The 17761-nt window shown below is 41.4% G+C and overlaps 1 protein-coding gene across 4 annotated transcripts in view; it reads right to left on the bottom strand.

The window, feature by feature from the left end:
* THADA (THADA armadillo repeat containing) overlaps positions 1-17761 on the bottom strand; it is a 153453-nt gene that overhangs the window by 27088 nt on the left and 108604 nt on the right. For all 4 annotated transcript variants that reach the window (XM_081903640.1, XM_081903637.1, XM_081903638.1 and 1 more), the window contains exons 30-31: positions 13760-13875; positions 10104-10189 (exon numbers count right to left, since the gene is read on the bottom strand). In XM_081903640.1, the coding sequence (XP_081759766.1) occupies positions 10104-10189; positions 13760-13875 (202 nt within the window). The remainder of the gene's footprint in view (positions 1-10103; positions 10190-13759; positions 13876-17761) is intronic.

Raw genomic sequence — 17761 nt, 5'->3', positions numbered from 1 at the left:
TGCACAAATGGGGAACTGGAAGCCTCAACAATTAAACTTAGCCACTTTATTTTATTTATTGTAGGGGGTTGGATTAGATGGCCGTGAGGGGCCCTTCCAATTCTACAATTCTTTGATTAATTATTATGACATTATTCACACACAGATATTTATTTCAGTCTAAAGGCCCACAAAAACATTTTCAAAAGCAAAATAAAACAGAAATACAAGGGAAAGGGTTCCAAGGAAGTCACTATGTTTTATCCAAAGCATGTAGGTTTCTGTTTCTTAGTACTTCCAAGAGGAACTTAGCCATGATAGTATCATTTGACCTATCTCCAAGGAAGTACTTAAGGTGGAATTTATAACATTACCATTATCATCATTTATTTATTTATAACCCGCCCATCTGGTTGGGTCTCCCCAGTCACTCTGGGCAGCTCCCAATAGAATATTAAAAACACGATAAAACACCAAACATTAAAAACTTCCTTAAACAGGGCTGCCTTCAGATGTCTTCTAAAAGACAGATAGTTGTTTATTTCCTTGACACCTGATGGGAGGGCGTTCCACAGGGCGGGCACCACTATCGAGAAGGCCCTCTGCCTGGTTCCCTGTAGCTTTGCTTCTCGCAATGAGGGAATCATCAGAAGGCCCTCAGTGCTGGACCTCAATGTCCGGACTGAACAATGGGGGTGGAGACACTCCTTCAGGTATACTGGGCCAAGGCCGTTTAGGGCTTTTAAGGTTAGCACCAACACTTTGAATTGTGCTCGGAAACGTACTAGGAGCCAATGTAGGTCTTTCAGGACCAGCATTATATGGTCTCGGCGGCCGTTCCCAGTCACCAGTCTAGCTGCTGCATTCTGGATTAGTTGTAGCTTCTGGATCACCTTTAAAGGTAGCCCCATGTAGAGTGCATTGCATTAGTCCAAGTGGGAGATAACCACTCTGGCGAGACAGTCTGCGGGCAAGTAGGGGCCCAGCCTGTGTACCAGATGGAGCTAGTAGACAGCTGCCCTGGACACAGAACTGACCTGTGCCTCCATAGACAGCTGTGATCCAGTCATACCATACCTTTTCTCCAAGGTCAAAGTGGAACATAAAGGTTTCCCCCTTTCCATTTTATCTTCACAACCACCCTGTAAGTTAAGTTAGGCAGAGATGGTGGCTGGTGGCAGGTGGCAGGTTCAAGGTCACCCAGGAAGCTTTAGGGCTGAGTGAAGATTTGAACCTTCCTAGTACAACACTATAACCCATGGATAGGCAAACTAAGGCCCAGGGGCTGGATCCAGCCTAATCGCCTTCTAAATCTGGCCCACGGGCAGTCCAAGAATCAGCGTGTTTTTACATGAGCAGAATGTGTCCTTTTATTTAAAATGCATCTCTGAGTGGCATAGGAATTCATTCATTTCCCCCAAAAAATGTAGTCCAGCCCCCCACAAGGTCTGAGGGACAGTGGCCCCCTGCTGAAAAAGTTTTCTGACCCCTGCTCTAACCACTCTACAACACTGCCTCTACACTAGGGATGGGAGGATCTGTCCATTTTTGTTCTTTCAGCTCCTCATGTTTTTAAAGTGTGAAACTGGTAGACTTTTGTGTTCCAGAATCAGATTTCTCCCCCGTCCATACTCTACATCAGTTGATACAGTCATTGTTCTAATATGACAATGGACAATCACTGCAAAATGTCTTGTATAAGATGTCTTATAGCCTTCGTGTGGCTACTGTGAAAGAACAGGAGACTGGAAACTCCTAAACCAGGCAATCCAGATGTGGATTGTCCAAAACACATGTTCAGAAGGCTGCTGGGGGTAGCAAATGAAGAATACCAGCATCCAGCAGCTCATATGTGTTTTTTAGGCTCTGATTTAGACAACTACTTCACCATTTGAGGGGCTTAGACCCTTTTTGGCTCCCAGTGGTCATCTATTTAGTTGGAGGAAGGGGAGACTAAGCAAACACAAATGTTTTCACAGACCTCTGGGGTGCTGTTTCCATATGTTTGTAGCATCTCAAGCCACAGCCAAACATTTCTGACTTTCCCTTATACTCGACATTTTCTCAAAAATGTCTTTCCCAGAAAAACAAAAATCTCATTACAAGAGTAAATAATCCCTGCGCTTCTACCCCTGATGAAAAAACCCTTCCCTACTTCTATTTACTTCTGCCTAACTTAAAACAAACTCTTTTCCTTGGCCAATGCTATAACTTTTATTAAACCAACACATGTATTAATTTCTAAAGTAAATGTCTGGCTCCGTAACTTAAGGTGAATTAAAGAGGCACTTCTGTTCAGACAAAACTATGCTGCTGGAAGCACGGCTGTTAACATTTTCTCTATACCAGGATGAAGAAAGATGGAAAAGGAATAGGAAGGAAGATAAAAAATATTAAAGGTAGGATGGGAATTATACACATTGATACTTTGGGCATGACCAGAAGGTATATTCTGCCCAGAAAAAAACAGTGTTGCTTCAAAACATAGCTATGCTTTTTCCAACTGGAGGTGATCACTGGCTAGCATCTTATCAAAAATGATGCAGAGCCATTAAACTTAAAATCAAGAACTGAGGATTAAATCATAAGGGTGACTCTTGTTGAAGACAGGATGGTGAACCAGACGGCCCTTTGTTTCTGGCATTCCAGTGTTGTTGTTTAGTCATTTCAGACTCTTCGTGACCCCATGGACCAGAGGATGCCAGGCACTTCTATCTTCCACTGCCTCCCGCAGTTTGGTCAAACTCATGTTAGTAGCTTCGAGAACACTGTCCAACCATCTCGTCCTCTGTCGTCCCCTTCTCCTTGTGCCCTCCATCTTTCCCAGCATCAGGGTCTTTTCCAGGGAGTCTTCTCTTCCCATGAGGTGGCCAAAGTATTGGAGCCTCAGCTTCACGATCTGTCCTTCCAGTGAGCACTCAGGGCTGATTTCCTTAAGAATGGAGAGGTTTGGTCTTCCTGCAGTCCATGGGACTCTCAAGAGTCTCCTCCAGCACCATAATTCAAAAGCATCAATACTTTAGCGACCAGCCTTCTTTATGGTCCAGCTCTCACTTCCAAACATTGCTACTGGGGAAACCATAGCTTTAACTATATGGACCGTTGTCGGCAAGGTGATGTCTCTGCTTTTTAATATGCTGTTGAGGTTTGTCATCGCTTTTCTCCCAAGAAGCAGGCATCTTTTAATTTTGTGACTGCTGTCACCATCGGCAGTGATCATGGAGCCCAAGAAAATAAAATCTCTCATTGCCTCCATTTCTTCCCCTTCTATTTGCCAGGAAGCGATGGGACCAGTGGCCATGATCTTAGTTTTTTTGATGTTGAACTTCAGACCATATTTTGCTATCTTCTCTTTCACCTCATTAAGAGGCTGGATCCTTCATGGATCACTGCCTTGTCATGGCAAAGGGGCTTGAATAACTCAGAGAAGCTATGAGCTATGCCATGCAGGGCCACCCAAGATGGACAGGTCATAGTGGAGCGTTTTGACTAAACGTGATCCACCTGGAGCAGGAACCAGCAAGCCACTCCAGTATCCCTGCCAAGAAAACTCCATGGAAAAAACATCAGGCATTCCAATAGGTTTCTTGTATCTGTTCTATTTTTTGGGAATCCTGCAATGTGTTTTTACTCTGCTAACTATACGCTAGAGTTCTGCTTTCCATGAATATTGAGTAGAATTTCACTGACATAAGTGGCTACTGAAGACATTTTTATTTAAGAAGAACTTTCCTGAAATGTGACCCAGTCATTTTATGGAATAATAACCACAACTCCCATTATCCCCAAATAATGGTCATGTTGACTGGGGCTGATGGGAGTTGGAATCCAACAACACCTCGAAGACACCAGGTCAGGGAAATCTGTTATAAGCTGTAGGGCACTTCGATAGGACATTGCATCTTCATCCTAGTTTCAACTGATGGTCAACATTCAGCAGCTACCAAGCATGCTCAGTTCTCAGTAAGCTGTATTTTATATTTCTGTTGCACACAACAGTCAGAGTTTTTCCTCAGTAGGTATTTACTTCTGCAAACCCCCAGGTTTCCAAAGCATCCCAATATCTCCCCAGCTGTGGTGCAAGTCCACAGGCATTCAGACTTAATAGCTTATTAACTTCACTGTCCTTGACCTGAGCCATAAGAGCAGATTTTCGTTTTACTTCTATCATTCTTATTAAAATAAAGCTCAGAATCAATAAAAAGATGTTGATAAACAGTGCATGAAAAAAATGCAATAGCCTATTTTAGTACAGTACAGTTATTTAAAGTGTGACATTTACATGCACTTAAAATGACATGCTTTTTTCAAGCAAAACTTCACTGGGACTGCACAGGAATGCAAGCCATCTTTGTTATCAAGAGCTGAGAAATACTATTCTCAACTTAGATCCAAAGTACTTACATGAGCTTTGATATCAAACTAAGATATTTGTGCCTAGTTATTTTTTAATATATGGCAATTAAACATTTTCTAAAAAAAAGAAATAAATGCTTTGATGTTAGAACTTGGTTTGTTTTTATCTACCATCTCTCCTCCTTCAACAAAACACAGAGACGTTTTTAAATTAAAAAGTCTTTAGCCATTTAGGAAATACAGATGACCCTGAAGTAGGTGAACCATATTTCATCTGCACAGCAACAGCTGCTTAATGTTTCACATTTTTGGCTGAATTTAAGCCGTGCACATTCAAATGCAGTGGTGGAATTAAAATGGTAAGCAAGTGACAAAATGAAGCTCATAGGATGAGGAAGTGCCCATCTCATGTGTTCTACAGCGGAGTGAAGAAATGCCATGGTGCATCTGCAACAGCAAAACCAGCCTTCATCTGCCCCATCTTCAACAAAACATGTCTCTCCCGTATTGATCTCTGCAGCTACAACAAGTCCTGTAACTCTCCAACAGTTTGACTTTACCCCCGATGGCACTCTTCCACTGTCTCTCAAGACAGACAGATGCAGATGGGCAGAAGGCAGATTGGAATCCACTCACTGAGTGATTTCCAATATACCAGCAAGGCTTCCCAACTCCTTGTTGCCTACCAGTAGCAACCACAACATGACCTTTCCCACCTAAATGAGGCTGCTGAATTTTTTTAAAAAGCTTGGGGTAACCCGAAGTAGACTTGTGTTCAAAAGGACAGCGAGCAGCTCAGTTCATTCTAGTACTGGAAACAAATTGCTTTGCTCAGAATGTACTGCTTAATGTCTTTTGCACCTAGGCCCTAACTGGTGGATCTTGAGGTTCCAGTAAAATATAAAGCTTGAAGTCTGCCCACCGCTGCTGTACAGAAGCCCCCATGGGCAAGAGGACTGATAGGAAAGGCAGGGAAGAATGTTTGCTCAACTCTATGGCTGTGTGCACATTATTGTTTATTCCAGCTCCAGTGTACTCTCACAGCCAAACACCTATTGAGAACCAGTGTGTGTGGTGTAGTGTTGGACAAGGAACTGAGTTCAAATGCCCAGTTGGCCATGAAGGTCACTGAGTGGGTGATCTTGGGCCAATCACTGCCCCTCAGCCTAACCTGTCTCACAAAGTTGTTTGGGCATTAATTAAACAGGGTGGGGGAAAGTACCATGCATGCCAACTCGAGCTCCTTGTAGGAAAAGGTGGTATAAAGATGCATTAAATCAATCAATCATGAAACAAACATGGTGTTAGCCACAATCCATGTGTTTCCTGCTGCTTAACGAAAAATACTTCTGTTTGACCAGCTTTTCCTTAAAACGGCTCCCATCCAATTTGAAAACACAAATCATGGTTAAGCTGAGGTGTGTACATTTGAAACAGGAATCTGGTTGCAGGTGTGGGGAAGCAAATTGGGCAATGGGCACTGGGTGCAGACACCGCCCCCTGCCCACATTGTGTACAGCAATGTAAAAATGTGACTTGAAATGCACTAATGGAAATAACCTAGCGTTTTAAGCTGCTGATGCGTACATATGCTCTCTGCTGCTGTGCAGGAAGCCACAGGCTTTAACTGCCTGTGGCGCTTAGAAGATGGCCACTCATGTTCTAAAAACATGTGCTTTGCAGGATGGGAAAAGCAGCAATGTCATAACCCGCTAGTCATGCTCAACGTCTGTAAAAACAAGCAGTGCCTGGCATGAGGAATGAAATGCTCAAACTAATGTAAAAATGGTCACTGTCCACAAACCTAGTCAACTTCGTACTGCCAAGTTAGCTCAAATTGCGCCACAAACTTCCAAAGGCCCAACCAACTTAAAGAAGCACGCATGATTCCGTGTAAAAATACACCGATGTCTTATGTTCAATATCAACTGACAGAGAACTTCGACCAGCTGGATTCACTGGCTACAGGGGCCGATTCTTTGTTTTTAAATAATCTGCCCGCTGTCATCTACTCCCAAGGGAGTTCAACCTAGAAGGCTCAGCAGTTATATAGTACTGGCTATTATATCACTATATAAAAATGGGTACGGTTATAAAAAGAGATGAAATATATACTCCGGCTGTCCTCTTTTCTTTGGTAGCCAAGAGTGTGTGGGTGCTTGGGATAGAACATTCTCCACTTTGCGTTCCAAATCTGTTCTTTGGAGCCAAAAGGCTAGAGGGGCTTAAACATGAGACTGGAGAGAGGAAACTCCCATTAAGGAAGAAGCTGCTAGATGCTCGGTTTTCTTTAAAGAGGATCCAAGTGGAGGAAACTCCACATTGAAAGAAAAGATGGCAAAGTAGATTAAAGTTGTGGTTCCGCAAGTATGGGGCACAGGAAATTTAGAAAGTAGGTGTGAAGTTATAGGTGGGGGAAGAAGATCCTTGAGCAAAGATTGACAGATGCACCCCCCACACCCTAAGCAACAGAGGGTTAGTGCCACAGCCCTCAAAATTGCTGTGAAGGCTTTCAGTGGTGCGCCTAGACAGGTGACCCACACTCTGAGCTTCCATTAAATAATAAAAAAGGAAGCCTCTAGCCTTCCTATAAATAAAATTGTGGGGCAAAATGTGCAGGTACCTTTTAAGTGATTTTGATGAAATGAGAGTGACATGGCTTCCTTGTATATTTCTTCCTGGTATTGAGGAATGCTTTCTGTTGCTGCTTAGACAGGAATGGCATCTCTCTCTCTCTCTCTCTCTCTCTCTCTCTCTCTCTCTCTCTCTCTCTCTCTCTGTGTGTGTGTGAGAGAGAGAGAGAGAGACAGAGAGAGAGAGAGAGAGAGAGAGATCTCCATAACCAGGACCAGCAAGACTTAGCTGACTTCCCATGGCAAGCATAAGATTGTCTCCAGTTGTGTGTTACGCCACACCCAGTTCATTTTGTGATGAGCTCTCAGCACTTTCTCAAAATTCAGAATATGCCCACTAGTAAAAAAAATGTTGGCAACCCCTGGGCTGCAGCATTTTCTCCACCTTGTCTTCTTCCCTTGCTGACTGCTTTTACAAAGGTGTCTGAAACCAAACTAAATAAGATGTGAGCGTTCCACAACTGGCTTTCTTGATGTCTATTTCAGAATCGAAGGGGAACCAATAAGGGTCCAAATTGGTTTGGGGCCATGGCACTGATTTAACATTAGCCTCCCTGCGTTATTTTTCAAATCAAAATTGACCCCTCAATTGTTGCTTATCTTGTATTTTGTATGTTGCATACAAAAGTGTGTAGGCACCAAAAAAACCAGGTAAGTAACTGGGGGGTGGGTAGGTGTGAAGTAATACAGACCTGCAGAATGAAATAACCAGTCAACCAGTATACCAAATTACAATCATACTTCTTTGTGTATCAGATGGTATTTAAATATTCCAACCATAACAAAGAATGAGAAGCTGGAGGGAAAACTATCTGTGTTCAAACCAACAGATTTAGCCTCTCCTCAGACCACCTGTCTGTGTCTAGTCAGTATTTTATCTTAACAACGAAACATCCCCCCCAAAAAATATATTGCCCCCTCAAAGCTGTTATTAACTTCCAGGAAGTGGATATAGGTACCCATCTTTTCCCTTGAAGATTCTGGTGAAGGAAAGTTTTGATTAGGAAAATGGGGAAGGGGGCCAACACCTCTCCCCAACACTGTTTCCTCAATCTAATTTAATTCTCCTTCCTGCAACTGCTTTTAAAGGTTAAAAAAAAAGATGTCAGGAGATCTTGCATGCAGTGTCTAGTTTGGCCATGAAATGCCTCATTCTGGTTCTCTTCTAAAGCTAGTTTGATCAGCGCCACAATCCACTGACGCTCCCAATCCACACATACTCCAGTGCACTGTATACAAGCACCTCATGTGCAAGGATTCTCTTCGCTGACCAGGGAACTGGTGGGAGGCATGGAATATTCAGCTAAGAGCACAGCTTTCTACAACATGGTGGCTGCTTCATCTTTGTTCAAAACCACATAAAAGAGGGGGAGAGACTATGTCGTACATAGGATAAAATGCGAAGCTGAGAGCTTATTTCATACTTCCCTCACGTTTGAAAGGAAATGGTGAAAAGGGAAAAAATCATGACAATGGAGTGAGAGTGGAAAGAGGAAGCTGTTTAAATTGACTTAAGATGTACATTTTGTCCTCAGACATGACAGCAACAGTCACCACTTTAAAGAAATGGTTAAAAAAGAAAACCTGTCACCCTTCTCTTCCCACAAAGGTAAAAGTATTTGGAGAGCTGGCCTCCTGCACTAAAAACTGACCGTACCTATCTGCACAGAAAATGTATGATGTAATAAAAATAATATTCAGGTGAATTTTGTTAAATGTAGCCTGATTACATCATATAATCACAGAGTTGGAAGGGATCACGGCGATCATCTAGTCCAGGCTTCCTCAATCTCAGCCCTCCAGATGTTTTTGGCCTACAGCTCCCATGAGCCCTAGCTAGCAGGACCAGTGGTCAGGGATGATGGGAATTGTAGTCTCTAAACATCTGGAGGGCTGAGGTTGAGGAAGCCTGATCTAGTCCAACCCTTTGCAATCCAGGAATCTTTTGCCCAACATGGACCTCGAAACCCACAACCCTGGCAAGTGTATACTTTCTGCCCATGTTTCTATACTCTTATTTTGATCATACTTCTCAGAGATTTAAGTAAAGAAAATTAACATTACATCAGCACCAGCTCTGATATTTGTTTCTGCCCCTTAGTTTTAATTAGTGTGCACATATACCAGCATTTTAGGCTATTTTTCATCGCTAGTCTCAGTATTTATGACTGTGAGAATGCTTCTTTAAGGAATATTCAACTTTTTTAAAGAGCAAGTATGACACAAATACATTATTAAAATGATGTACAACTTACGACCGGCTTATCATTTAAATAAACAGTTCACTACCATTTTCAGCAAAAGATCACAAAAAACATATTTGGGGTTAAAGCAAAACAGAAATACAGCTGAAACATATTTATTGCATTTGGCAGAAAATGAGTTATAAGAACCATGCATTCTAATTAACAATGAAAACTGGAAAAGATATTTGTCTTAGATAAGAAAAAGACTGAACGCCACTTTTAATGATAGCATGCCTGTGTAGTGGAGAACTTGTTAAGGTATTTATGAATTACTGATGAAAAAATGCATGCAGTCTCATTCTTCTGTTTTAGACTCTTTTGGACTCTCACATCACTAGACTTTGTGGCGAGTGAGGAGAGAGCATAAGCACAAGCCCAGGATCATATGACATGCTAAGCCAGAGCTTTCCAAACATTTCGTGTTGATGACACTCTTTTTAGACACACATCATTTCGTGACATGTTAATTCAGTTTTACTAGCAAACTGGAGGTTAAACTAGCCCCTTTCCTGTCGTGACACACAGTTTGGAAAGCTCTGTGCTAGGCCAAACTTTGTCTCAGCTCAGCCCAGGAGTAAAAGGGAAGAGCGAAGCAACTGGAAGCATCTCCCTGGAAGCTTGCAAGGTTGCACTGTATCAGTAAGTCATAGTTTAAAACTTGGCATGTCACATTAACCAGTACATTGGCTGAAAATCGTTTTAAGAATATGATAACCAAAGAACATAAGAACCACTTGCTGGATCAGGTCTATGATTGCAATGCATCTTAAGTAAATTAAGTCAATTTATTTCAATAGATCTACACAGAATATGGCTTAGCTTGATATCACCTGGAGTACAGCTCTCTTTCTCTTACTGGCAAGAAAGCGATACTTTAGCTCAAACTCACCTTTTATTTTGGATTTCCCTAGGTAATTATTCAGCAGAATAAGTATATCGAGATATGTTGATCTAGTCACCAAGCAAGGATTTTGCCTAGAAACAAAGTCATTGGCATAAGTTAAATGGCTTTAAAATACTTTAAAATTGCCCCTTAAACCAACAACCCATTAGCAGGATCTTAACCCTAACCCTGTCAGGTCCTGCTCACATAAAATGTATGTAACCAGCCAATGCCTACATTTCTAAATAATCCGAGGATGATCTACCAAATTTTACAATGAAAAATGCCACACAACCTATAGCTGAACTACTTCCTACAGTCAAGTCATGCTCTATTCAAAATAAAACATTTTTCTTCTTACTTGTCCCACTTTTACACTGTCCAACAATCAAAGTTCTCTGGGTGGTTTATAACAAAGAATTAAATTATAAAACAGAGTAATACCTAAAATCTAAAATAGTATTTAAACCTTACAATACAAAACCAGAATAAAAACAGCAGAGGATAACAGTTTAAGAGATCTCGGAATACTAAACAATTTCTTAAAAGTGTGAAAGACTAAAAAGGTCTTCACCTGGTGCTAAAAAGACCAGAGTGTGTGAAGTGCAGGTGGGTTCCCACGAAGCACGACACAGTGATAACAGCAAGAACCTTTATTGAACTAACAGAACTGGACAACAGGGGCAAAGCAACTGCTTATATACATTTCTGAAGGCCTGGGCCACTCCCACTCCCAACGTGATTGGCTGTCTAAACTTCCAAGCTGACTCAGAGTTTAAGGGCCAATGGCAGAGGCCCAAATCCTGAAATGTTCTGTGATTGGATATCATGTATCAAATCAGGACCCAAGCTCAGAATCCTTAGTCCAAACTCAGGCAAACACAGACCACTGAATACATAACAGTGTGGGCGCCAGGAGAGCCTCTCTGTGGAGGGCATCCAACGACTAGGGTGCTACCACTAAAAATATCCTGTCTTTAGTAGCTATTCATTCCTCATCATTGGGAGAAGGCGTCAGGAGATGACCTTAAGAGTTAGGCTAGGTATTTATGCCCTTGTACAAAAATGTGACAAAAATTCTGTTTCCAAATATTGTCCTTTTGCTCACAAAATACCCTATATATTTAGGAACCTCCCTCATACGATGCATATTCATAGAAACAGATGGCTCAAATCTGTGCATGAAATAGAATGTATATGCAGGGTCTGGAAGGCTTGCACATGCACAAGGAAGAATTTATCGAGACTCCTAAAAGTCTGAACTGTTGTACAATACACAGCTTTCCCCAATTTCCATGGAATCAATTATTATTAGGATTTCTACCTCCCTACCGTTTCCCTAGAACTCAAGAGACCATGAAGAACCACTAACTATTCCTTAATCAGGCAACTTTCCATGGACTGATGAACTAATCTTAGGAACACAGAAACTCAAAGAGGAAACCCTTAACTCCAAGACACCTGGAGGCAATTTAAGGGTAAGTACTTGGGTGGGGGTGGAAGGGAACTTAAGCAAGAAATTAAACACATGTTTGTACATTAATCATAAATCCACCTAGGACAGTATTCAATAGAAACCCTGAAATTAAGTTTAAATAAACCTAGGACATTAATTGCTTGATGTACAAGCACTAAGTCATAACTCATCGATGAATAAATAAATATATACATAGTGACTTTTGTTATTTTGATGACCTTGTGTTTATGTTTTAGTTGTCTGGTGCATTTTATCTGTGGTAAGTTTGTAAAATGCATCAGAATACATATTATAATAGCTCCTGATGTTCTTTCTTTCTACTCCCTAGTAAATAGACAAATATTTTTAAAGGAAAGGGGAAACATCCCTGGAAATTATAAAATCAACAACTGACACGACCTAATTGTTTGACATCACTTTCACACATCATTAGTCATGCAACACACTTAAGAGAATGTAGGGACCAATATAATGATTACCACATAAACTACACCTTTGGTGTTTTGGCAGGAGTGGTAGATCTTAATGAAACACAGATCTACTTCTAAGTAAGTCACTGAGATACTTTTCCGAGTTACTAAACTAAAGGTAACTCCTGTTCTATTGAGCAAGACTGGTGTGTTTCTAATTCCTAACAAGAGTGAGAGACAATTGGTTTATGTTCACAGTTAAACTATATCTCTGTAGAATGAAGTATTGATTACTTGAATATCGATCTATTTTAATCAATAACTAGCTGTTCGGCGAGTTATACTTCCGTAGTCTGCAATGCCACACACACTTAGGTCTCATCCATACTTCACCCATTTTTTCCAGGAACGAGTCCAAGAAGTTTTTATTTGTTGCCCCACTGCTTTCCGCAGGAAAACCCTGTTTACCACTCAATAGAAACAAACTTCAATCGAGTTTTCTGAGGGCAAACGGAATAAATTCTGTGACAAAGAGAAGGGTGGCTGAACCCTTACTAAGAAGGTAGTGCCACTCAACACAGTAAGACTTACTTCGAGCAGACATGCACAGGAATGTGCGGTCAATTTGGTAACAGGAAAAACACTGTCAGTTGTTTTTAAATAATAGAATCAAATGCCAGGGCATGGACCACCTACTTTTGAAAAAATTGATCTTTCTATTGTAGTTTTTGTTATGTGAATAATATTTATTTATTTATTCATTTATTTATTTATTTGTTTATTATTAACCTTCAAGTTTATAATACATTAAAACATAAAATCCAGCAATTGACTGAAATACAGATTAAAATCAGAATAAATCAGATGGCAACCCACAATTTATAACTATAACTATAAGGGTCGGGAACATTAAGTGTTCACAAGGCTTAGCTATTCGTATGAGCCAGTGAGAAGAGTTAGAGAGGCCGCTTATATGCAAGGTCTTGTAAAAAGAGGGGAGTCAGACTGGACCCTGACCAAAGGCCTGGCGGAATAGCTCCGTCTTGCAGGCTCCTGCAGAAACATGTCAAGTCCTACAGAGCCCTGGTCTCTTGCGACAGAACATTCCACCAGACTGGGGCCAGGGCCAAAAAGGCCCTGGCTCTGGTTGAGGACAACTTCCTTGAGGCCTGGGACCTCCAAAACATTATTGTTTGCTGAATGTAAAGTCCTCCGCGGGGCATACCAGGAGAGGCGGTCCCGTAGCTAATACGCTCCATAATTGGTAGCGTCAGCTTTGCTAATTAATATTTCAATCTATTTGCTACTTTAAAGTACTGATACATCCAGTGCTTTTTTTTCCTTTAAAAAAAAGTTTAGAGGTTCTCTCATTTTGACTCAACCCCCCCCCCCCATTTTATAGTTCAAATTGGGGAAAATAAATACAGTAAATGGATCAAAGTACATAGATTCACAAAATGTTTAGGGGTATGCGTTCCTCTGCGTCCCCCCCAGGAAAAAAGCATTGGATATATCATTACTCCCCCAACTTCTAAAATAGACATTTGTACATGTATTTGAATGTTGTTGTTGTTTTAAGTTGATTCACAAAAATGAGCTTCAGCTTCTTTGACATGACAATAGAAAATAAATGCTTTGCAATAGCGACATTAGACTATAACACATATCTCCATATTTACTGAGGGAAAGGGGGGGAATACAAAAAATTATTTCAACCCTACAACCTATTATTAATCTATGATAAATTCATTTATAGGTAAAGAGTTTTAACCTACCACTTAGCCAACCACAGTTTGGCTTCAATACAAGTTATGATGCTTCTCAGGCCTTGCAGAAAGTCTGAATTAGCCCTGTGTTTAGACTCCAAATAGGACTGCAGCAAGTGAAAGACCTACATCAAAATAAAATAAAGAAGTTGCAGACTGCTGTGAAAATATTTTCCAAATATCCAGTTCCTTAGCTTTTGGCAGTGATCAGAAATAAGTCTACAGGGAATCGAACCCAGCCACCTGCAGAATGACCCTCTACAATTTGTACAGAAAGAGCTTGTTGGCTCTGGATTAACTGTGAAGATACATCGCTTAGTCACAGCCTTCGGCCTTCCAATCAGCCTTCATTTCACTGAGCAAACTCCCTACTTTTACCCAGCTTTTATTTTCCATAACATGAAAAATTATGAAGACTGACTAATACAATATGCAGATCAACAGCAAGATAATCTGCACCAAAAATGCACTTTGATTATTTACCATGAGAGGCATCCTTGCACATATATAAAACAAGTAATCTCAGGAGTTAATAACATGAATACATTTATTTGGTATTAAAATTTCTAATTTCAACTCTAGTCTTGGACATTTGAGATATTTAAGGACCCGTATTCTTACAACTGTAATTTGTTTTACAATGTTTTTAATGTTGCATTTTGAATGGATGGGACCTGGGACCTTATTATTAATCATTAGGATACCTTCTCTCTAAGCAAAACCATCCAGTTATTATACAATGTTACATATAAACCAAGAAAATGAAATGTCACCAAAGATGTGAAGGTCTAGGGAGAAATACATTTTCTTAAATAAAAAAAAAATGGACCATGACACATGGAAGGGCAAAGATGCTTCTTTAAATTCTGCCAAACCTTAGAATTTTGGGATTCCATGATGAATTCCATGAGAAATATCAAGAAGCAAAAGCAGAAACTGATAGTAATAGCTCAGAAAATAAGACTGATTAAATTTCATGCAATAGCCACAGAGTCTTATCCCACCCCAACTATGGAGGACTGAAGGATACATAATAATTTTTGGAATACAAAATAATTTTCAGTTGGCCTATAAACTATCTGGCAACTACTGTAACTGTTGTAAAACAGGGGTTATATAAATTCCAAATGGCCCCAAATCAGTAATCTGGCGGCAGCGTTTTTGGACCAGCTTAAGTTTCCAAATCAGATTACAAATATTTGCTCCCCGCAATTCCAGGTTCTCGGGGAATTTAGAGTTTTATCTGGTTCTGGCAAACCTCTTATTTAATATCAAACCAAAATAGAAGGGATTGTCGAGAACATACAGGGAATAGGGGAGATCCCAAAAGTTCACAAGGCCCAGTTTCTAAAGCCCAGTCACATACTGGGCATGTAGTAGCCCAAAGATGTGCAGTGCTATGGCTTTCAAAACAGAAATATATTCTAAGCACCATTTTTTAATTTTTTTAAAAAAATTAACATAACTAAAATGACAACTTGTTGACGAATGCGTAAATAAAAACCCTATTTGCTCAGCTTACTTGGAAAAGGAACACATGTGTTTTTGTGAATCGTCATAAGCTCCAGCTTGGCTTTTTGAAAAATAACAGTGCCGTCTTTCAGCTGTGCTATCCAGGCTGCATCAGCATCGTTTTCTAAAAACACTAACAAGACCATCCCTGAAACTGAGATTTGTAGTTTCCTCATCAAAAGTTGGAAACAGAAAATGGTGAACATACATGGATAGACTACCAGGAACAAACAGTTTTAAACAACAAAAAACCCACAAACCGGTTTCCTAGTTCACTGAACATTAAATAGGAAAAGGAAACATAAACCAAGACGCATGTGTGTTCTGAAGATTTATTTCTGTTACGAAATTATGACCATGGCATAACAGTTTAGGGATCTAAAATAAACTGTTACCTCCTGTCAGATCCTGTGTTTCTGCCATGCTGCCTTGTGAGTCTTCTGTAGCAAACAGTAATTCAAAAATCAGCTCCCTCAAGCCCATTCTCAATATCTGCTTCTTCAGTAATCCTTTTAGGAAGAGTTACAGGGCTCTTTATCATCTGCTACCATTGGCCTTCTATTGGTACAGGCTGGTGTTTGACAACCGAGGCAATATATATACTGGGATGCTGCTTGCTATTACTTCGATCCACTGGGAATTTATATAATGCGCCAGGATGCACATATCTGCACATTCACCAACAGCTGCGCTTCCAGAGAAGGTGACACGAGGGCAGTTATAACACAAAAAGCAAACAATGCACTGGAACTGAAAACCCTTATGGACTTTTCAAATTGTATCATGAGCTGCAAAATAAATACGCCCCAATGTACAAGGACCAGTTCTCAGGTCTCTACTTCCCCAACTTTTTCCTCTGTTCCAGGGATAAAAACTGAGGCACATGTTTTGGCAACATCTGTTTTCACATCAGGGGCTACCTCCTTCGTCCCATTTAGCAGGAGAACAGCCTTCAGCAACATATAAAGTACGAAGGGGCCACTCATGCAGTGATACTTGGAATGGAAAGAGAATGTGCCACAAAAAACAGAGGAGTGCATCCATTTTTATTTCTGAATTCCAGAGGCAAGTTTCCACAGAGGACCTTAAAGGCACATGAAAACAGCTGCTAGGCAGACGAACATCCTTTTACACCATCCTGGTTCAAGGCTTCATACTGCTCAATACCTATTTAAATGTAAAATACCAAGGACACATAGAAAATTGCTTCATAAAAATTTGAGCATTGCTATTCTTCAAGGTTTAATCCACTCCAGGTCTAATAAACTGAAATGTAGCTACTAAGGAAATGTTTTAAATCATGCATAGGCAAACTCGGGCCCCCAGATGTTTTGCGACTACAACTCCCATCATCCCTAGCTAGGAGGACCAGTGGTCAGGGAAGATGGGAGTTGTAGTCCCAAAACATCTGGGGGGGGAGTTTGCCTATGTCTGTTTTAAATGGAAGTTTTGTCATGAATATTTGTTTAATATTTGCCACTCCTTGGTGTGTGGAGTACCTCAGGGTGCGATACTCTCCCCGATGCTTTTCAACATCTTTATGCGCCCCCTCGCCCAGCTTGTCCGGAGTTTTGGGCTGGGTTGCCATCAGTATGCCGATGACACCCAACTCTATCTGTTGATGGATGGCCATCCTGACTCGGCCCCAGACACACTGACCAGATGTCTGGAAGCTGTGGCTGGATGGTTACGTGGGAGCCGGTTGAAGCTAAATCCTTCGAAGACAGAGGTCCTGTGGCTGGGATGGGATGATATGGGATTGGGGGGGCAACTCCCATCTCTTGTGGGGGCGCAATTAGTGCCAGCACCGTCTGTTAAAAGTTTGGGTGTAATCTTCGACACCTCCCTTTCCATGGAGGCGCAGATTGCAGCTATAACAAAGGCGACATTTTTCCATCTCCACCAAGCTAAGCAGTTGGCTCTTTACCTCTCTCGCCCTGACCTAGCCACTGTGATCCACGCGACGGTCACCTCCAGACTGGATTATTGTAACTCGCTCTACGTGGGGCTGCCCTTGAGACTGACCCAGAAACTCCAGCGGGTGCACAATGCCGCGGCGAGACTCCTCACAAGGTCTTCGCTGCGAGATCACAATCACCCAGTGCTATACCAGCTGCACTGGCTCCCAGTGGAGTACAGGATCAGGTTTAAGGTGCTGGTTTTAACCTTTAAAGCCCTGTGCGGCCTAGGACCCTCGTACCTACGGGACCGCCTCTCCTGGTATGTCCCACAGAGAAACTTATGGTCTTCAAATAAAAACATCTTGAAGGTCCCAGGCCACAGAGAAGTTAGGCTGGCCTCAACTAGAGCCAGGGCTTTTTCGGCTGTGGCTCCGACCTGGTGGAACACTCTGTCACAAGAGACTAGGGCCCTGCAGGACTTGACATCTTTCCGCAGGGCCTGCAAGAAAGAGCTGTTCCGCCAGGCCTTTGGCCAGGGCACAGCCTGACTCCCTCCCTCGGCAATCTTCGCGGAGCTCTGGCCCACTGGTGGCCAGTG

Source organism: Podarcis melisellensis, assembly GCF_964234715.1.
Source record: "Podarcis melisellensis genome assembly, chromosome: 3".
In the NCBI taxonomy this organism is placed as follows: Eukaryota; Metazoa; Chordata; class Lepidosauria; order Squamata; family Lacertidae; genus Podarcis; species Podarcis melisellensis.
This window is presented reverse-complemented; position numbering and strand designations above follow the sequence as displayed.